At 40.3% G+C, this 22,840-nt stretch overlaps 1 protein-coding gene and 1 non-coding gene across 5 annotated transcripts; both read left to right on the top strand.

The window, feature by feature from the left end:
• The first annotated feature begins 724 nt into the window (after positions 1-724).
• LOC122776497 (anoctamin-2) lies at positions 725-22,732 on the top strand. 4 transcript variants are annotated; one of them, XM_044037077.1, is made up of 30 exons: positions 756-831; positions 2,381-2,459; positions 6,200-6,369; positions 6,459-6,764; positions 8,688-8,780; positions 8,916-9,088; positions 9,308-9,362; positions 9,442-9,493; positions 9,649-9,704; positions 9,807-9,854; positions 10,084-10,148; positions 11,025-11,159; positions 11,246-11,406; positions 12,058-12,140; positions 12,601-12,612; positions 13,897-13,971; positions 14,060-14,116; positions 14,853-14,927; positions 15,498-15,699; positions 16,570-16,681; positions 16,772-16,829; positions 17,822-17,922; positions 18,012-18,184; positions 18,281-18,433; positions 18,567-18,619; positions 19,471-19,649; positions 19,872-19,977; positions 20,436-20,982; positions 21,683-22,036; positions 22,073-22,732. In XM_044037077.1, exons 3-30 carry the CDS (start codon positions 6,241-6,243, stop codon positions 22,309-22,311), a joined length of 3,852 nt encoding a protein of 1,283 aa, XP_043893012.1. In that variant the 5' UTR covers positions 756-831; positions 2,381-2,459; positions 6,200-6,240; the 3' UTR covers positions 22,312-22,732. The 4 variants fall into 4 exon arrangements, with proteins under 4 accessions (XP_043893011.1, XP_043893012.1, XP_043893010.1 ...); XM_044037075.1 differs by having other exon boundaries at positions 757-831; positions 21,683-22,732; XM_044037078.1 differs by having other exon boundaries at positions 757-831; positions 18,335-18,433; positions 21,683-22,732.
• Positions 19,096-19,169, top strand: trnat-agu. The gene has a single exon. It is a non-coding gene; the product is annotated as a tRNA-Thr (tRNA).
• Positions 22,733-22,840: the final 108 nt, after the last annotated feature.

Raw genomic sequence — 22,840 nt, forward strand, 5'->3', positions numbered from 1 at the left:
CTTATTCGTCTGTGTCAGTTATTGATTTTTTGTGACTTTATGTTTTTAATTAAGTTGAGATCAGCTGAAAAAATATTAACACAAACGACTTTACATTAAAGTAAGGTAATACTTCTGTAATAGGTCATTCATTTTGGTATTCCCTTAACCATCATAACTAAGTGCCTTAACCATCACCTAAACCCAAAATATTACCCTGACCCACCTGGTGGTTGAATTTCAACAAATACCGGTTCAAGCAGTCCCTCGAGGGCAAAGTCCACTATTCTCTGCTGTGACCCCTCAAAAAAGCCCAGTAGTGAAATACGGGGGAAACGGGCAGGTTTAGTCATCCATGCTGGAGTGAGGTTACGATTAAAAAGACAAGGCACCAAGTCAAATAAATAAATGAATGAATAAAAAAGATAAAATTAAAAGTAAATCATAAAAAGTGAATACATGAAAAATAAGTAATAATAATGAAAAATAATAACAATTACAAAAAAAGCAAATTACAGATAATGCGCAATAATAAATAATACAATTTGGAAAGAAACTGAAATGTAAAAGTATGTTTAAAAGTATAAAGAAAGTATAAATAAAGACACACACACACACACACACACCTCTTGCAGGAGCTATAATACGCATCACACCTTTTCCTCCAGTGTGTAACGGTCATGGAATTAGCCGGCGTGCGTGTGTGTGTGTGTGCGCGCGCGCATTAAGCCAGGGGTTCCGGGAACGCGCGCGGATTGTCTCTCATCTCAGCCCCTCACCAGGCTGCGCACCTCGCGCGTCTTATCATCCATTTCCACAACCAAAAAAAGCAGCGACCCTCCACGCGCACTGGTGAGTCAACTTTACGCACTTTTCTTTACTGAGAAATTTGACGTGAATTAAAAAAAATCACTGTAGTTGTCACTGTTCGTATCACCTGCTGCGTTGGAAGCGTCTGTTGCGCACTCATTTATCTCGTTTGAGCTGGCGCTGCTGGTGTTGTGTTTACATTACTCTATAAACAAAGCTTGACCTTTACCCCCTGCTGTCATCATTTAAATCTCTATATCATTTCATCATCTCTATATCATCAACACTGTGCTGTTTTCAATTTTTCTGCGTCCACGCAACGTTTGCGCCCACGAGAATTCAATTAAAGACACATTGTGTCGAATAAGCAGATCTGACTGGGGATTAATTAGTCAGAATGGAAATCATTTGATGTCTTTGTTTATTTGTTGCATTGAAAAGACTATTTAACTGGTTAAAGGGTCAGTTTGGTGTAAATCTGTTTGATTAGTCCCAGCATTTAAATAATACATGTTTGTATGTGTGCTTGTTTGAGTTGTATGACAGTATGGGAAGAAAAATAAGGGGTGCGCAGATGTTAAAATTAGCAGGGCATAATCTGCTGTATTCCAGGAGAGACAGTATTAGATCTCTCCCTCACTCCCCTGCTGCCCTCTGCCCCTGTAACGTTGCTGTGGGTGCAGCTGACCATCCAGCCTCTGCTGCTGAGCTGTCAGCAAGCTTACAGGCTTTTAAGCCCCGCGCTCAGACGCACACTTGGACTCATTTGCGCACTTGTGTCTGCAGAGTGAACGAGCAAGGAATACAAATGCAATAAAACAGAACAAGTACACAGAACTGCAATATACTTATAAAAAGGTAGAACAAATATGTTTTTAAATAAGTCAATATTAGGATATAAATGTTAGATTTTTGGCCTATTGTAATAATAATAATAATGATAATAATAATAATAAATTTAACTTTTCAGGTCACTCAAGGACACTTTACAAACAAAATGAATTAAAATCACACAATTAGATAAAAACAAAAAAACACATACCTCAAAGAGTATTTTGATTATATCAATGAAACTTCTGTTGCATGTGAAGAACAATATAGTTATTATTGATTCATTGGAATATTTGTTTTTACTGATTAGCTCAATTTGCATTGAGCAGGATTAAAAGAGAACTACTACACTTGCATGAGTAATACAAGCTCCAGCTCACTCACTGAGGGGTGGGGGGAGCTGACACAGGGTGAAAGGCGGGGTTCTTCACAGTCCATCACAGTACCAACACAGAGACGCTCACCATTTACACCTATGCTCAATTTAGAGTGTCCAGTTAACCATTGCATGATTTGGGAGGAAATTGGAGAACCTGGAGAGAACCCGTTTTAAGCTCAAATTAAAAAAAATCTATACACTTCAATCATCATTGCCATGAAAGGACGTTTCAGGAAACACTGGAACAAATATTTGCACCTTCAGTCACATAATGTAGAACCATCACCAGCAGGAGGTCAGCTCAGCTGTAAGAAGCTACAGAGATCGAGACAAGAAGCATTTCTTTTTTTCAACTCAAATCAAGTTTCTCTCATCCTTTAGGACAAATCATGTGAGGACCAATGAGCATCTAGTCTGATCAAAAGAACTGGGAGAACTGGGAAAAAACTACAACTAGGAGGTAAGCAATATGAGTTAAAGATTATAACACAATGTTCCATCATGATATGACAAGAACGATAATCACAATTAGATATTACAGGAAGTAAAAGTGTTTGTTTTGCTATGGAATGATACAAAATATAACTCTAAAACAACAAAGAAACACTAAACAAACTGATCTGTGCAAGTTTATGTGCTTAAACATGTCTTTGGTTTGTCTCTACACATTGGCTGTAGGCTACTCATGTAAGGACTGAATTAGTGAATAAGAAACATAAAATCATTACTGACAGACTAATGATCGCCCACATGGATCATGTGACTAACATATTAGATCAATTAAGCCAGACTTGTGTGTGTCTCCACAACCAACCACAGAAAAACAACCTTCTCTGCAACACATGGAACTAAATATTCAATATTCAATTTATTGTCATGTACAATCACAATATGGTTTAAAGGTCCAGTTCATAACATTTAAAGATAAAACCCCCTGAAACAAAATTTGAAAGAGAGCTTTAGGTTAAGGAACTAACCCCAGTGCCCTGAAACATGAATGTGTGTAAAAAAATTCTTGAACACAACACTTAGAGACAAGTATTACAGAAACCTCTGCAGGCTCAACTGAGGGGTGAGATCAGTCGGATCATCATGTTTTCTTTTAAATTCTATCAAAATAATGTTTATGGTTAACTAACCGATGTTATCATCTTTAAAATGCATTAACAATCCTGTAAGGTCTCACTCTCGTGAACAAAAGAGACACTACAAGCCAAAAAAACCTGGACACCACCAGTATTAATATGACGTAGTCCAAATGTATTTATAAAAACGAACCTTAAACTTAATTAGCATCTTTGTCATTTCCATCTCCGCTCTGTTTGCTGACACATGATTAACTGGGATTATGGTGAATGCCTGTGCACTTGTGTAAGTGGAGTGACTGAATGCCTCCGTGTGTGTTGTGTGTTCACTTTTGGCTTTGTGTTGTTGACTCGTTTGCATGCCTCATGGCTTTTTTTCTCAGTGTTGCTGGAACATGCAGTTGCTTTGTTGTAATCCCTTCACACTTTCCTATGTCAAATCATTTGCCCGTCATGTTTCCCTTAATGGCAGAAGATACATACATTTTTAAAAAAAAATGTCGCTCAAAATCATCTATTTCTTTCTCATCTAGTATGGTACACCTCTAACTCACTGTCGTTGTGCTTACACTTAATTAAATTAAAATGAGATGGCTATCCACTAATAAAATTGTAAACCTCATGCCTCTGATGAAAATAATACAATATCAATGAATATATTGATATATTTATAATGTGACATGAGACTTCACACTTCAGATATCGTCATGTCATGACAAAGTTTCCCTGATAGATTTTCTTTCTTTTAAAGGCTGTTGAAAATCATTTTATCTATTATATTCAATACATTTGTGAAATACACTTAATATTATAAATTAAATATTATATTATATTATATTATGTCACCTTAAAGTCACCTAAATTTCAAGCCTCATTGTTTGTGTTACATTTATAGTTTTTCATTTCATTGTTTTTAACACACATCTTTCATTTAACATTAAAAAGCCAAATAACTCAACCAGGTATTACCTGAAATGTAAGGTAATTTATTATATTTTTAGGTAATAATTAATATTTTTATGTAACCCAGAGCATAAATAGTAGCGTGTATTTACAGTGTGTTGTCACTCTCCATGAATCCAGAGAGACAACCTGTGTGAAGCTTGTGGGGATACAGAGGAACACAAGTTTCTGTGTTGTATGGGAACGGATTTGATATGAAAGTGTTCAAATGACTGAGCGTCATTTAGAAAACCTATCCATTCACTTAACAGTGTCATTATCTGTGCTTAGGCTGATGACCAATACTGATACTGTGTATGTCTATGTGTCGTTTAGTCTCATCTGTGGGGAAATGAACATAATATTTTGCATATTCATGTTTCAGCAGATGTAAGTTTATTGATTGTGCACTACTAAATATAAATGAAGCAGAATATAGTAAAACATGGGATTACATCAGGGATCAGATCTGAGCCCCTTCTTGTTTGCAGTGGTGATGGACAGGTGAGGTCAGGCGAGGACTAGAGTCTCTGTGGATTACATTGTTTGCAGATGATATTGTAATCTGTAGTGAGAGTAGGGGACAAGTGGAAGGAGAGCCTGGAGAGGTGGAGGTCTGCACTGGAGAGAAGAGGAATGAAGGTTAGCAGGAGCAAGACGGAAAACCTGTGTGTGAATGAAGGTGAGACAGGTAGGAGTAGAGGTAGAGAAAGTGGATGGTTTGAATACCTGGGGTCAACAGAAGGATAGCAGCATAAGTGAGGGGAAGGTCTAGTGAGACCTGCTATGATGTATGGCTTTGAGACAATGTTAGTGTCCAACAGATGGACAGGATTAGAAATGAGCATATTCCAGGGACAGCTCAGATTGAACGGTTTGAAGATAAAGCAAGAAAGGCAAGGTTGAGATGGTTTGGTCACGTGCAGAGGAGGAATCGTGACCACAGAGAAGGTTCATGGATGTTGTGAAGGAGGAAATGAGGACGGCGAGGACAGTTGGTGTAACAGAAGGAGGACACAAGGGAGAGGACAAGATGGAGGCAGTTGATCTGCTGGGGCGACTCCTAAAGGGAGAAGCAGAAAGAAGAAGAATAAAGGTTGTGACAGCTGTTCAGTGGCCAGGATGCTCCAAAATATCGGTACACAAACAGCAACAACAACACATTGGCTGACAAAAGACAACATTCAAACAAACAGCACTTAACTTACAAACTTAATATATGTAGTTCACCTCATGGACATTCAGTTCTCTGAAAAGGACTTCTCAGATCACATCCTGGACTGTAACTGATCAGGTCTCTTATACTGGAACGTCCTGTGCAGGACCGGTCAGCTCCAGGATCCACCTCAACACTCACACACACACACGTCAGTCACTCAGTCAATCATTCATACCTGCAACCAATCATAAACACTCACACCCATGCAGAGAGAGAGAGAAACAAGATAATCTGAAGATTATCTCTGACATTTTCTGTTACCTAATTTGATCCGTATTGTTTGTACGTCTGGTGAGACACATGATGTGCTTCTACTCAGTCATCATTTAACATTTCACCTCTAAAGAATGAGTCTAGTGACCAAATTACCTCGACAGATTGTAAACTGTGCCGCTTGGATTGCAATGAAAGCTTAATCTGACCCCACAGCTTCCACTGGGTAAAAAAAACAAAAAGGAAGAAAAGAGATGAGACACGCAGCTTAACTTTGGCTTAGATTTGGTGTGTCAGCCTTAAACAGACTTTCTCTGAATGTGAACGTTTCACATGATGCATTATATCTAGCTCACCAGCTGTGACTCAGCCTGAGATTAATCACATATTTCTGGGTTATTTAACTATGAACTCTTCAACAGTAGTGATATTAACTGTAGAGTTAGTGAATGAATGTGAATGAGCGAGTGAATGATTGTGACGCTCTATATTTTTGCTCTGTGATGGACTGGCGACCTGTGCGGGGTGTGACACAGGGGGAAAGAAAATGAATGGATGGACAATCATTTTTCTTTTCATAACAAGTGAAAATATAAATTCATTAGTATTAGAATTTTCACCCTATGTCGGCTGGGATTGGCTCCAGCGCCCCCACGCGACCCACATGTGGAGGATGCGGTGGTAGAAGCTGTAGATACTGAATTACTGAATAGATACTGAATTCTTGTTTTGTTTTTGCAGAGGGATGAAACGGAAATGGGCGTATACCTGCCACCACAGAAATGACTGAGTCGCAGTCAATTCACTCGTTGAAGCTTGTGTCTTTGGCCCGATCGCTGTCCGGGCTCGGGCTCGATGCCGCCAATGGAGGCCCCATCAACCCCACTGATCCCCCCGAGCCCCTGCCCCCGGTATGGTTTCTCCATATGGAGCTTTGTCACGCTTTTGCATATTCAGCACTTGTTCATTAATCTGCTGTGTGTGTGTGTGTGTGTTTTAGGAGTCAGGCATCGATTTAGGCCCTGGGCTTTTCTTTGACGACGGCAAGAGAAAAGTGGACTATGTCCTTTCCTACAAATACAAGAAAAGACGAACGTCAAAGCACCGCCTCTCAATAACATCCAACGGGAGTATTCCAATAGTCATACCCAGCCAATGGGAGACCGAGGCGGAGACTGGGGAGGCAAGAGCACCTGCAGTCGATGTGGAGGAGTCGAAGCTGACGGAGGAGGAAAAGGCTTTGATGAGGGAGGAGTTTGAGGCGGGACTCCTGGAGGCTGGACTGCAGATAGAGCGTGACAAAGAGGTGTGTGTCTGCTTTTACAGCACTTACATGGTCATTATTATCTGAAGTCAATTATAGGTGAATTTAATGACAATAATTGTATGTGTCTTTTTTTTATTATTGTAAAGTATGTGTTTTTGTAGAGTCAAACTTTCAAACAAATATCAGATCTCGTGTCGCCCGGCTACATTTCTGTGATTTGTATTATATGAGCACAGATGAAGGCAAGGACAAAATTAAACGACTGCAAACAGGCTGGAGTAAAACTGAAAACACAAAGTGAGTTCTGTATATACGCTGCTGCTGTATACACACAAAAACTCCCTTTGTCAGGTCAGACAGTTTTCAGATGAAGGAAGCAGCAAACAAACACTGTTGCATTGTTGCTGTTCATGAAGACTAAACAGAGGCAGAATAACAACAACAACAACAACCAAAACTATGCTCAAGTGTGTTTGTTTTTTTCATGTATGCTCATGAATGTCTGTCTTTGCTGTGAAAGGTCTGCACTTTAACTCAGCTGCTGTTTTGTTTTGGGGATCAAGACTGCACAGGACCAGATTACAGCACCTTAGTAGACATTGATCCACTACTCTGAAGAGTTTGTGCTGGCACATGAATGGATTGTTTATGTGTGTGTGTGTGTGTGTGAGCAGGTATAGTGAGGATGATGATTAGAGAACTGAACAGTGAGGAGTGGTAGATAATTCAGCGCAGTGGATCAGGGAATGAGTTTATTCACAATCTGTGAATATAGCCTTCTTGTGATAACATTTCTAGCATCTTTTAATGAAAATTCACCATTTATAATTTTGCAGTTTGATGTTATTGTAAACTATATGTAAAAAATGGGGGACAGAGGAGTGGTGGGGGACAGAAAGTGGGAAGAGAAAGGACAAGAGGGAGGTGAGGTAGAGACAGAAGAAAGAGACCAGGAGCAGATACGCAACAATTATTTCTATTTATTCATTTATTTTTTTAGAAAATAAAAACATAAAAGTATGAGCGACGTCAGAGAATATACATGTGGCAAAATAGTAAGACACTCAAGATTCACTGAGACATTTTAATATGTTGAAAAAAATAATAAAAAATTATAAAAATGAAGGGTAAATTCAGTGATTAAAATGTCATTTCTGAGTTATTGGTATTATGTAGAATCAAAATCTTAAGATTCCAGAATATTTCTTAGTTTTCCTTTATACACAAGTAATGACACCAAAGAATATATTAAATCCATGTTTTGATTCCACAAGAAAACGTTTATTTATAACAGTTATTTAATATCAACGTTTTCATCATTGATGTGTAACTTTGGAGCAAAGCTTGTTATAAATTGTTCAGATAAAAAGTGTATAGTATAAGTGTAGTCTGTTTATCGGTTTAACACTAAATGCTGGTTAAATATTTTTGGTAAAGCACAATATTTAAGCTGTAGCAGGAGGTGCTGATTGTGCCCTGCACTGATGTCATCAGAGTAATGTGATGGTCCACGTGCTGTGGAATCACTTGTTCATTTTCACTTGATCAAAACTGATAATTATACGTTACAATTAAGGCACAATTATTAAATGTTGTGATTGATGCAGCCGAGATTAATGCGATAAAATTATTTAACGCTAGTTTGTTTACGTCCGGTGTGCGATGACCTCTGACATGAAAGCTGGAAATTATGGAGAGATTATAGGAGAGACTGAGAAGATGGAGAGAGGGGAGGGATTGTTGGGCGGAAGGTTTCATTTTAAAAATACAGTTATAATACAGTACATGTCATTTGTTTATATTCTGCAGGTTTTGGAACATAAACATAAAGCAGCATTTAGACAGTCAAGGCTAATGTGGCTACCTCACATTACATAGCAGGAGAATTTAAATACAAAATGAAGAGTAATTGTGTCTCATGTGTCTCATATTCACATTTCTTCCATCTGTGTTTGTGTGCAGTTAAATGGCCGAGGGTTTATTCGGCTGCACATCCCGTGGCCAATCCTCAGCAGAGAAGCAGAGCTGCAGAAGATCAAAGTTGCTGTGAAAAAGGTCAGTATATTCACACACTGCCACAGCCTGCTCATTGATCCTATGATGTGTTTTCTTTATTTTGGTCATTTGCAGAAGATTCAAACATTCAGCCGATTGGATCAACATTTTTTGCGCATGTTTTAAATTGAACAGAAGCGCGAATTGCGGAAGCGGCCGGGCGTCGCCGGGCTGTGGGATTCCATCGTGACCAAAGTCAACACGCCGTTTCAACCCGACGTCCCTGACTTTGACATCCACAAAGACTCCCAGACACACGCCCACTTCAAAACCCTCAAACACCATTTTATCAGAGACAAGCTTCACCTGTGAGTACCTGCTCTGACACACTCACAAGCATTCACTTTGGTGAGCATGTGGCCTTGGCTGCACCTGCAGATCATCATCATAACATCATCTCTTACAAAAACTGAACTTTTATTGTTTTTACTCCTGAAATGGAAATGGCAGATTCTGTATGAGGACTGGGACACGCAGAAATAAAGGAAGAGTCTATTTCTGACACTGCTTTTTGTCATTTCCTGCAGCTACGACATCAAATCAACGGAAACCTTATTTGATAATGCAACACGCAGCAGAATAGTGAGTCTCATTTTTGAATTTGTCCCATTTTTCCTCTTTTATTTACCTTCCATTTACATTGTGCTTTGTTTGTTTCTAGGTGGCTGAGATTATTTCACGCACTTCCTGCAGAAACACTTGTCAAACCACTGGTGAGGTTGGACTTTAACAGGGATTCTTTTCTTTCTTTTGTTCATTCTGCTCTTGTGTTGCTGTCGGTCAATATTTATGTTGTCCATATGTCAGCAGTCACATCACTAACTTTGCCCATGTATTATTGTGTTTTGTTCATTCTATGTTTCATAAGGTATCAACTCATTATTGGCTCGGGGCGTCTACGACTCTGCTTTTCCTCTGCATGACGTGAGTGTAATACAATAGTTTGAATCCCACTCATAGCTTTGGTAACACATAAACTATGACAAAACTATTTAAAGAGCTGGTCATTCTCTTCTTTTTTTAAAGGGTCCGTTTACAAGACGAGGACGGAAAGATCAGCGAAATGACAGACAGGTGAGTTGAGTCAACACCTTTTTTGTTTAACTAGAAATGACAGTGAAAATGATACAGTAGATGTCAGTGTTTGAGCTGTTTGAACTAAACTCTAACATTTATTATAGTATCGTGTGTTTATTTGTGTGCTGTCAATTTAAATGACCAAACTGGAAGCTCAGTATCATACATCCATTCTTGGCCTGTTAATATAATAACCTCTGTCCTCATGTGCTTGGGTTTCCCTCAGCTCCTGCATGAAGAATGGGCAAACTATGGAGCGATGCATAAATACCAGCCTGTGGACTTGATCAGGTACTGAGCACTTCATAAAAACTCTTCATGTCGCTGTAGTTGATCAGTATATCAGCTACTAATGCTGCTGCAACCGCCAATCAAAAAAAACATGCACACGTGGGTAAGCATGGTAATTAATTCAAGATGAGATTCAAGATTAAAGCTCCTCGTGTCTAAAACAGAGCATGAGCGTTGCACAGTGAGTATTTGAGAATGAGTATTTCAGATACCAAGGTTTAGTGTTGAGTTGATTTGATATATATATATATATATATATATATATATATATACATATATATATATACATATATATACATATATGTACATATATACATATATGTATATATATACATATACACATGCATACATATAAATATATTATATATAAATAGAATAATATAAAATAATATAGGCTTCATTCATTTATTCATATACTATAAATAGCATGTTCTCCTAACAACTGGAATTTCAACTAGCAATGGCTCTATGTTTATAAAAATAATATGTAATAACTCCCCACTCACCCTGACTCCAAAGAAACCCTCATTGCTTGTTGAAAATAATCTGCATTGTATTTAATTTGAGCTTAAACTGTAGCCTGGCATTAGAATGTCATCTGAGTGTATCATGGTGGAATCAGATTGGGTCAGACATGCAAATAGGAACTGCAGTTAATGTGATGCATCATCTCCCTGCTCTAAAATGGAACAAAGACAGTCTGCCCTTCAGATTTGGAAGTTTGAGTTATTATTAGTTATTCTCCAGGAGCCATGAAACAAACACTTAATGAAAAGAAGTAGCTACCATGTAGTGTCCGGAGAGTGGAGTAAAAAAGTGAATGTGTAACCCTGCAGACTTGTACACTTAGCTGATGTGTTGCATTTATTCTAACAGGAAATACTTTGGCGAGCAGATTGGCTTGTATTTCGCGTGGCTGGGTGTTTACACTCAGCTCCTGATCCCTCCGTCTGTGCTGGGCATCATTGTCTTCGTGTACGGCATATTCACCGTGGATGCCAACGTACCAAGGTAGACATCCCCACATCCATGTGCACGCGGATCATGACACAGTGTTATCACGGTGCGTGTGGTGAGATGAATCTCTGCTCTTTCAGTCAGGAAACGTGCGACGACCACCTGAACATCACCATGTGTCCACTGTGTGACGGAGTGTGTGACTACTGGCGCCTCAGCTCCGTGTGCTCACTCGCCCGAGCCTCATACTTGTTTGACAATGGAGCCACTGTCCTGTTTGCTATTTTCATGTCTTTGTGGGGTAAAGTGCTTTTTTATCATAATACTGCAGCGAAAATGAACTTCTGTGCCTCTGTGTTTAATTATGACACTGACTGATGAATTACATTTGACACAGTCTTGCATTAATTAGTATAAACAGTAAGTCCTACTGTGGCATGAATCAGTTGCTGTTAATGGTCTGCATTTATATAGCACTTCACTAGTCTTGATGACCACAGAGCTGCTCTACACTTTTGCCATTCACACTCATTCATGTAGTACAGTGTTCCGACTTCTGAGTTTCCGATGTTAATGGAACGCAGCATAATCGCTTGGCAGTGGCTTTCCAAAAAAACCTGTTGTTGGCAGCTTTTCTGCCATAACGTTGCTGCAACTGTCTCGTGTATCGTCGAAATGTTTTGTGACAACACATTCATCATTTGATTACAATCGGGTGTGAAGAGGATTTTAAGCAATACAGTAAGAAATGCTCCAGAAAATGATCTCCCACCCGACTTTTAACAATAAGATTGACGGGAATCAGGCAAGCAGACTATAATTCCTGTCAGTCCACATTTATCAGGTCTTAACATGAACATTTTATACATAATAGATCATTCTCAAGCTGATTAAAATGTACATTTTGAAAGAAATAGATTAGTGATGGTTTCTTGTGTGTATCCTCTTGTAGCTGCCTGTTTCCTTGAGCACTGGAAAAGGCGACAGATGTGTCTGAAACATACCTGGGACCTGACGAGCTTGGAGGATGAAGAGGTAAGAATTCTCTTCACATCCAATAAAAACACAATCTGAACCTTTACTTGTTTTTTTAAGTCATCTTTGTTGCAATGTCTTTACGTTTCTGTGGTTACAAGCTGTGTCGTGAGTCAGGTGAGGTGAGAATGTTGACCTCATGGTTCAGGGTTAGTCATGACCACAGGGATGATTTGTGTTTGTCTTAGAGATTATTCGTCTCAAAACAGATCCCCCCCTCCATCAGCCGTCCTCCTGTACACACACACACACACATGGTCTTCCAGGTATACATGCACTAACACGTCTTCTTACCCTGTAATGGGATTGGTCTGTTATAAAAGCGGCGCACTGGTCGGAGAAGGTGACACAGCAGGGTCACAACATAAACACTCATGAGCCTAATACAACTCTCTCTCTTTCTCTTTGTCCTTGCATTTCTGTCTGTCTGTTTCATTTGATCTCTGTCTGCTGTGTGAAGGAGCGAGTCCAGGTGGGCATATTTCTATACTTATATAATAATCATAATAATCATGAAGTAGTATTTCTGAATTAGGTTATACAAATACAGTGGGTAACTTCATTATATATAAAATAAAGTGCAAATATGTAATTATTATTAGTATTGTTATGAGTAGTAGTGGTATTTTCTATATTGTAGATGAATATATTAGAACTATGACTGAACGCTAAACTAAAAAGTGATAAATAAACCAGAATATGTTTTATATTTTAGATCCTTTAAAGTAGCCACCTTTTGCTTTGCACTTTTCATGAGGTTATCACCTGGAATGGTTTTCCAACAGTCATGACGGAGTTCCTAGAGGTGCTGACAATTGTTGGCAGTTGGGTTTAGGTCAGGTGACTGTGGAGGTCAGGTGACTGTGGAGGTCAGGTGATTGTGGAGGTCAGGTGACTGTGGAGGTCAGGTGACTGTGGAGGTCAGGTCATCTGATGCAGGACCCATCACTCTCCTTTGTGGTCAAACAGAAACAATGATGGTCCCACTCAGCACAAACCAGATGGGATAGAAAGCTGTGGTAGCCATGCTGGTTAATCTGGAATAAATCACCAACAGTGTCACCAGCAAAGCACCTCCCACATCATCACGCCTTCCCCTCCATGCTTCATGGTGGAAACACGCTTGTGTTTCTTGTTCTTGTTCTTCTTTACAGTGATTTGACCATGAAGGCCTGATTCAGTTGATGTTGAGATCTCTGTGCTGAAGTATTATGTTGGCTCTAATCTGAGGTGCTGTTCATTACTGAGGCTGGTCACTCTAATGAATTTATCCTCTGCAGAAAAAGGGAACTCTTGATTGTATTTGATGGTTTTCACACTTATTCAAAGTTCTGAAATTCTGAGCTTCATGTCCTGAAGTAATGATGGACTGTTGTTTGTCTGCACGTAGTAGAGGGGTTATTGTCGTAATGCGGTCAGTTAGGGCTGTTCACCACACAGGACTGTGTGCCAGCCCTACCTCTGTATAACACAACTCTCACAAAGACACATCTGTTAACTGACTGAGGGAATACCAGAAGTGAGCAAAGGTGTCATCAAAGCAGAAGGTGCCTACTTAACAATATAAAACCTATCCTGGTTTAACACTTATTCTGTTTATGAAGTGTGTTTGTAAAGTCACTTTTATTATGCAGTGACTGCTATTATTATTTAATATTCTTAATAATGATTTAATTGCTAAGCAGTGTCATGTTTTGAGAGCACAGTGTCAATAAGAACAGTTTAAGAACAGCATCCGTGTGCTCGCTCGTTGCAGGAGGAGCTGAGGCCTGAATATGAAGACGCTCTGCAGGAGAAGAAGGCGAAGATGAAAGCGCGGTTGAAGAAGAAGGTGTCCGATCTGACTGTGTTACACTTTCATGACTTGTAACAAACGCACACATGCCGCTCACACTGTGTTGGTTTGTGCTCTGGTACAGATGACTCACTCTGGAGACAGTGCAGACGGAGAAAGAGACCAGATGCTGGCCTCCCAGGTATCACTACACACACACACACACACACACGACAACAAGAAAAATAACATTTTTTAAAGTACTTACAAATATCAGAGTATTGAAAAAAGTAGCTGTGGTCCATAGACTAATAATGAATATTATTGATTTGACTGGCACCATGTCAAATCACATGGCTCCTATGAGACGACACCAGCTGTCAATCACACTGGTGTCCAGTCATGTGCTTATCATCTATTTTCCTTTAAATGGGAACATGGTTTACAAAACTGACATCATGAATCTAGTGACCATTAACATTTATAAAAAAAAAAAAAATTGGTTAAATATATTATAAATACATATGATGATATTTGTTCAAATATATACAACATTAATAAAAATGCCAATGACAAAAAAGGGAAAGAAAATACCATCACGTAAAAACTAAATTGCAGTCCATCTGGTGTTTACATCAGGCCTTTACAGATTAATTCAGTCTGTATCTGTTAATGTTGGTGCAACAAGAGGAAACCCCCTTCACCTGCTGTGGGTGGTTGAGTCCAAAGCTGCTTACCTGGCTGAGATTAGCCCAGATTACTGATGAAGAGAGAAAGAGGGAGAGAAGGGAGGAGGGAGAGGAGGAAGGGGAGGGGATTTCTGTCCTCTCAGGTGGCAAACACACGCCTGTCAGATAGAAAACAGAATGTCAGTGTGCTCAGCATTTCTCTGCATTACATACTGTAAAGAAAATGTGTCTTTTTTTTCTTCCTGACAGCAGGAGCCAGAGTCTCTGGACATCGAGGATCACCTGTCAGGTTACCTCATCAATGTGTCCACCTTACTACTGCTGGTAATTTATTTAAATTCACTTCATGTTCTCACCTCTCTATACCGCTGTCTTCTTCATGATTCATTTCATGACACGCTTTAACAACACAAACATGTATACAATTACTTTTGTTGTTTTTCTTCTTTGCTCTTGCCTTCACATGCCTATGTCAAATATCTCTCAATATATACTGTACATGTACATGTGGGAATCTCTAATAACTTCATTATTATTTGTTTGTTTACTCTTTGTTTTCTACCATATTATTAATAACTAATCCATTCTAACTGATCTACAATGTCAACACTGGTGATCACTAGCTCAAATCACAGGAAGTGAGGGTCACACTGATATAAACGAAGCAAGTGCATCGCCACAAATAAAAGGTTTTAAAGAAATAATAGTCATTGAATCCATCTTTATGTGCAACATGCATAGCATTTTACATTTTTAAAGTTTTAGCTGTGACATGGAACCTCACTGATACACTTTCTTTCCTGTGACTGTAATTTCTGTGTTTTTTCCTCCTTTAATTCTCCTCGTTGGAGTCCGTCTTCCTCGTGTAAATGCTTCTCTCTTTGGTGTTCCCAGATCTTTGTGACCTTCTCAGCAGTCTTTGGTGTGGCTGTTTACCGCATCTGCATGTTGAGTGTTTGGTCCATGAACCCTGATCCTGAAGCCAAGGCCAGCGTGAGGATGACCGTCACAACCACAGGCATCATCCTCAACATGCTGGTGGTTCTGGTGCTGGAGGAAGTTTATGGAGCCATCGCAGAGTGGCTGACGGAACTGGGTATTGTATTTCATCAAGTACATTTTTTAAGTTTAAATGAACTGTGTAGGGAAACCGTACAACTATCTTAATAATCGATTTTTTAAGTTTGAGAGTTTTTCATGTGAATGTGAATATTTTCTACTTTTTTTTGCTCCATTTAACACAGAAATCATTAAAACTGAATGATTTTTGGTTTGTGGACAAAGCGATTCATTTAAGAACATCATCATTTCAAGATCTGGGAAACACTGATCAGTATCTTTTCAACATTTTATGGACCGAGTGAATAATAGATGAATCAATTATGACAATTATCGTTAGCTGCTGTCCTAATAATAATATCAATACATTATTATTATTATAACACTATAATATTAACAAAAAACAAGTTCATGGTGAATAAAATCATTATATACAGAGTGACACTTACAGTAACAATGTCATTATACCCAGTATATAATTATTAATTAATTATAATGTTGTTATTCAAGTGACATTTTACACAAGATATCCTCACTTGTGTTTCCTTTGTAATGAATGACTTGCAGCTACATTGATTCCTTTTCTGAAGTAGTTACTTTGTGTTTGTAAAGTAGTTCATTTTAAACTTAGTATTTTTTGAAACATTTCTCTGCTTCCCTCACCAAAAAATACAAATTGAATTTATAAGTTTATATCTATATATAGTTTATATATATATTTTATATCATCATACATGTATTTCGACTGTGTGCAACATATACTCTTACTATGACACGTGTATATACCGCACAGGCAATGATAACTGATTTAGTAGCATCATCAGCAACTATCATGAGCAAGTATGTCTCACGTGAGCTGATGAAGCTATGATGATGGTTTTGTAATGATGAGACTCGTCTTCAACAGAACTCCCAAAGACAAATGAAGAATTTGAAGAGAGGATGATCTTCAAGTCTTTCTTTCTCAAGTCCATGAACTCCTTTGCACCCATTTTCTATGTGGCCTTTTTCAAGGGCAGGTACGTGCTGCATCTTTTCATCATTTGTCTTCTTTCACTCACCTCTCGCCAGTCTTTGTCATCATGTGACTTGGTTTCCTCTTCCTACAGGTTTGCTGGGCGTCCTGGCGATTATGTTTATGTCTTTGGCGACTATCGGATGGAGGAAGTAAGCTGAGTTATATACACGTTATTATTCACATGTCAAATAATGCTGCGTTCCATTTACATCGGAACTTGGAACTGGGAGAGGCGAGTTCACCGCATTCCAGTTGAAAAAAAACATGGACACAAACGTATCTGGTCTCTATCTCTCCTCTTTCTTCCTCTCTCTCCTTTCCATTCTTCCTTTCACCCACCTCTCCTTCACTAACACCCTTGCCTCTCTCTCTCCTCTCTCCTCGGTCGGGGCAGATGTTCATACACTCTGAGTCTGGTTCTGTCAGAGATTTTTCTCTCCACTGTTACCAAGTGCTTGCTTGTTGGGTTTCTCTTTAATAATTGTAAGGTCTTCACCTTACCATGTAAAGCGCCTTGATATAATAATTTATGATATGAATCGGCATTATATAAATAAAATTTAATTGAATTGGATCTTGGGCTAGCCATTACTAGCCAATACTAGCCATTACTAGCCATTACTAGCCAATACTAGCCATTACTAGCCAATACTAGCCAACTAGCCATTATTAGCCAATACTAGCCATTATTAGCCAATACTAGCCATTACTAGCCAATACTAGCCATTATTAGCCAATACTATACTAGCCAATACTAGCATTACTAGCCAATACTAGCCATTACTAGCCAATACTAGCATTACTAGCCAATACTAGACATTATTAGCCAATACTAGCCATTACTAGCCATACTAGCCAATACTAGCCATTACTAACCAATACTAGCCATTACTAGCCAATACTAGCTATTACTAGACAATACTAGCCGTTATCGATAACAACTCTTGAGCAGTAATATGTGTACGACTGATTTGAAATGCTATTAAACGTAAAAGCAGCGGTACCCCCATGTACTTTCTGGTACGAGTTTCCACGTTAGAAATCTGAGTTCTCAAATTCCAAGTTCCGACTATAAAGGGAATGCAGCATAATGAATGTTATTTACGATGTGAATGATACATGTGTATTTTGTCTTTCACAGTGCGCTCCTCCAGGCTGCCTCATTGAACTCTGCATCCAGCTCAGCATGATCATGCTTGGGAAGCAGCTCATTCAAAACAACGTGTTTGAGATTCTCATACCGTGTGTATTGACTCCTTTCTCTTGCACTCGCTGATGTCTTTGCTGTGACCCTGCCCTTTGAACTCTATCCTGTCACGGTTCCTTTGCAGTAAACTGAAAAAGATGTACAGAACGATGCAGGTGGAAAAGGGCAATAAGAGAGCAGCAGAGGCCGACGACGACAATGAGAGCAAAGCGGAGGAGAAGAGGCCAAAGCAGCAGTTTGACAAAGACATCGCCCTTGAACCCTTTGAAGGTGTCAGCTCAGAGTACATGGAAATGAGTGAGTTCCTCCCACCTCTTGTTCTCATCACCATCCACTATGTCACCTGCTACTTTGCACTTAACTCTATTTGCATACATGTGTTCATATTTACAGTAATCCAGTATGGTTTTGTATCACTCTTTGTGGCCTCATTCCCGCTGGCTCCAGCGTTTGCTCTGCTCAACAATGTCATTGAGATTCGTCTTGATGCGGCTAAATTTGTCACTGAGACGCGGCGGCCTGATGCTGTGAGGTGTAAAGACATAGGTAAAGATCACATGAGACAGCAAGCCTGCTCTGTCATTCTCAGCCATCCTGTTTCTGTTAATCACTTTCTTCTTCTTCTGTCATTGTCTCTCCTTTCCCGGTGTGTCTGTTTTCATGTGCATGCCTTCTCCAGGGATTTGGTACAACATACTCTGTGGAATCAGCAAGTTCTCTGTCATTACCAATGTAAGTGTGTGGAAACTTGTTTTTGTTACATCTACAGGAACTAGTTTGGCAAAGACACTGACCTTGTCAGGACCAATATTCCTCGAGAGACCCATGAAGGCCTAGTCCTCATAAGGCAGAACCTCATTTCGGGGGAACTGGTTTTAGTTAGGGGCTAGAGGCCTGGGTTTGGGCTGTATGGAGTTTGCATGTTGTGTGTGGGTTTTCTCCAGGTACTCTGAGCCCCTCGGTTTCCTCAAAAACATGCACAGGTGCAGCAGCCTTCCCACCACCACGAACATCTTCACCTCCACATGCAGGCAAAGGGCCACCTGCATCAGATATGGAGAGAAATCACAGGTTCTAATAATAGTATCTTATCAATGGTTGTTATAAAAAGGCCTACCAAATCACAATTTGAATCAAGTTGATCAAAACAAGTATCATATCTGGTGGCAGTATGGCTGTGAGAAGTCCACTGTAAGTGGATGATACCTGGTGCTGTGGCTTAGTTGGTTAAAGCGCCTGTCTAGTAAACAGGAGATCCTGGGTTCAAATCCCAGCAGTGCCTTTATGGTGACCTATGAGCAAGTAGAAAGAAATTAGGCTACCTCAGTTAGCACCTACACAGTCAAAGTAGTTGTCATAATAACACTTCTGCTATGTTTATTTCACATTAAATCAGTCTAATACTCAACTGTTTCATTTCTAACGTGTTGCTAATCCCAGATACATTCACGTCTCCACTTGATGAACATTACTTCTAATTTCTTCTGATTCTGATATTGAGCTGTAGAACTAGTAGTAACTAGTACATGGTTACCAGTTGTATCTGTGATAATATAGCTGTGTCTCTTCCATTGTCTCCTCAGGCATTTGTCATCTCCTTCACATCAGAGTTTGTTCCAAGAATGGTTTATCAGTACATGTACAGTGTAAATGGCACCATGAACGGCTACACAGAACACTCACTGTCCTACTTTAATGTCAGCAACTTCCCAGCGGGCACTGCGCCCAACACCACCCTCATCTCCGGAGTCTCCATGTGCAGGTCAGAGCCACTCTTTTAACCCCGACCTTCCTGAGATCTCCCTGTAAATCCTTGAGAGCAGCAGCTTAACTCTTACTCTGTCTCAATCCCAAACTTGTTGGGAGATTTTACAAACCGTGAAATGTGGCATTTACCGAGGGAAGCTGTTCTAAGAAGTCGCAGACTTTTTCTGCTCTTTAATCTATTAGGTCATGTTGCCTGTTGTTCATTCTGACCCCCCAGGTACAAGGACTACAGAGACCCACCGTGGGCCCCAGATGCCTACACCTTCTCCAAACATTACTGGTCTATCCTGGCAGCAAAACTGGCCTTTGTAATATTTTTCCAGGTATGAGAATCACATTTACCTCTGTGGCTTTGTTCATGTGATCATATCAAGTCTTCCTTGAACTGATTTTTAAAGACGTCACTGATCAACTCACTCTTCTCTTCCAAGTGTGTGTGTTGTTGAACCTATGTAGCCTTTAGTTCACAACATGCTCAGCTTGTCCATTGTCGGCTACTGTAAGAACATGGTGGTCCAAAATGGCCTCCTGTAGAGCTGAAGTGTCAGGTGTGAGAATGAGTTGCACCTGAAGTCACCATGGCGTCAACAGAAGCTCACATTCTAAACTAGAAGAACATGATTTAAAATGTAGAGAGTTTTGATGCTACCTGAAGGCTACATAGCTTCAACAACACACTTGGAAGAGAAGTGATGTAGATAAATGTTTCCTACATAATGTACCTTCAGGTCAGACTCCTCGCTTTAACTAAAATAACAACTGTATTTCTTTGTTTCTACAGAACCTTGCTATGTTCCTCAGCATGCTGGTTGCCTGGATGATCCCTGATGTTCCTCGGTCTCTGCGGGAGCAGCTGAAGAAGGAGAACATGATGCTGATAGAGTTCCTGCTGAATCAAGACCAAGAAGCTTGTGCCAAATCTCACTCTGCAAGACACTCCATTTGCTGCTTCCCTGGCATTGTAGACATTGTGGTGGAGGCGCCACCAGAAGAGCATGAGGAGCAGCAACTGGAGGAGGAGGAGCAGGAGGAGAAAGAAGAGTCTGAGGTCAATCTGGATCGGCTGATGAGTGACAGTGATCCAGAGTTTGGGAAGACAATTCAAGAAGTTGAAGAAAATGCACAAATACTGTGCAAAGAGGAAGAGGAGGATGAGGGCAGAGCGGTGCAAGGAGGAGAAAATGAAAGCGAAGTCGTAAATGACGGGGCTGCAAACGGGGATGATGAGCCAGAGGTGCTGAAAGACATTTATGAAGAAGACAATGATGTGAAAGCAGATGAGAAGTTTCTGGATCTTGATGCCATCATGAGTGAGCTGGGCCTGTTAGGTGAGTGGATAAACTTCTAGAATTGTCTCTTACATTTTCTACGGGTGCATTCATACCAGTCCGGTCCAGTGAAATCAAACCCTGGTGCGTGTACTCCCTTAGTACAGTTCCTGTGAGACCTCTGGTGTGGACTAAACAACCAAACTGGTCCCATTGAAAGAGGAGGTCTCGGAGTGTTTGCAAGTGAAATCTGCAACAGTTCATCACTGATGTGAACTCTGTCCAAACCTTTCACAGGAAGCATAGTATTCCTGGTTACAGCCTCAGTGTTCTCATCAGAACGTCTAACCCTAACTTCGGGCTAATTACGCTATCTTACCTGTGAACGGGGAGGAGTTTTGCCTTTGTGATGGTGAATGGAACCAGGTGAAAAACTCAGCAAAGTATCAAATGTCCAAACAGGTGTGGACCAATGAAGCAGACTGTTAGGTGTGAACACACCCTTCGTCTCTGTTCAGAACAAACTCAGTGACTGTATAATATGGTCAAACACAATCAAAACATACGAATGTAGGGTATATATGAATAAAGGGTTGGTGGGAAAGACAGATCTGTGGTCAGTCATACTTAACGCTAATGACATGTGAAGACCCGTGTTCATAACAGGTCTGAATGTGGCCTTAGATTTGCTCTCCACTTGTTATCTTTTTCTTATTCGTGTCCAGTCAATGATTGTCCTTCTTTCTCTTTTGTCACATAGATGAGGAACCTTCTACGAGCAAAGCTATGAATACAAACCTTCCTCAACTAGGCTCTGAACAGGAAAACCTGACAGAGCCCGAGGCCTCGTCATCTAACAGAGGCTCATCTCAAAGTCTGAGGGCCTTCATGGCCGATGTGACCACATCAGACACTGACAGCAAGCTCTTCTCACTGATTGCTCCTCCACCTCCGAGAGATCCAGGCTTAAGGTCAAAGGCGCGTTGCTCAACCCTGCCTTCCCATCACAGAGGGGCTGAGGTTTGTTACGGACTGCCACGGACCAGCCACTCCACCAGCCTCACCAGGTTTCAGCAATCAGCCACACTCGCTCCTCTGTGCGGGGCGTCACCATCAGCATCATCGAGCTTGTTCTCTCCCCCGCACACACCAGCATCACCTTCACCTTTACATCCTGCCTCCAGTGAACTGTTCGCGCTGAAAGCTCCGCCACACCAACAGCCACGCTCCAGGGGCAAAGCCCGTTGCTCCACCCTGCCGCCACGACAGAGAGTTCCTGGTCCGGAGGAGGAGCTCTCCACCAAGACTAGCCATTCCACCAGCTTCCCAAAGCTGGGAGACCAAATCCCACCTTCACCCAGTGAACTGAAACACAATACGCCCGTATGAGGAGAGAGCAAAGGAAAGAGGGGCGAGGGCAAGATAAGTCTCGCCTGTCTGTCCTCTGCAGACAGAAAGATTCCATCCAGATCATTTCAAGACGTTTTTACCACTCAGTGGTTTCAGGCTGATCCAGACCAGGGACAATTCAGAGAAAGACTGCTCTGAAACTCTCCTTTACATGAACTCTTTGTATTGTTTTCTTCTTTTGTTTGTTGTTTTTGCTACATTCACTGCTCACTAGCTTCTGCCTCTCTGTTAAGTCCCACACATGCAGCAGTGCTGCTTGTAGACCAGAGGGAGATGGAAACTTACAGTATACAGCACATTTAGGATCACCAAATATGCTTTTAGATCCAGTGTCTATTTATAGAGGTTTTGTTATATAAAAATGTAAAAACATTATAATAAAAGAAGTTCATATTTTTGATATCTGATGTTCCTTCTGATGAGTCGTGGAGTGGAACATGATCAGTCTTTTTAGGACTTTTTAGGATTGTGTATTTTATGGATCTTGTGCAGCCTTTTCCTTCCTTCC

This window comes from Solea senegalensis, linkage group LG10, assembly GCF_019176455.1.
Source record: "Solea senegalensis isolate Sse05_10M linkage group LG10, IFAPA_SoseM_1, whole genome shotgun sequence".
NCBI lineage: Eukaryota > Metazoa > Chordata > Actinopteri > Pleuronectiformes > Soleidae > Solea > Solea senegalensis.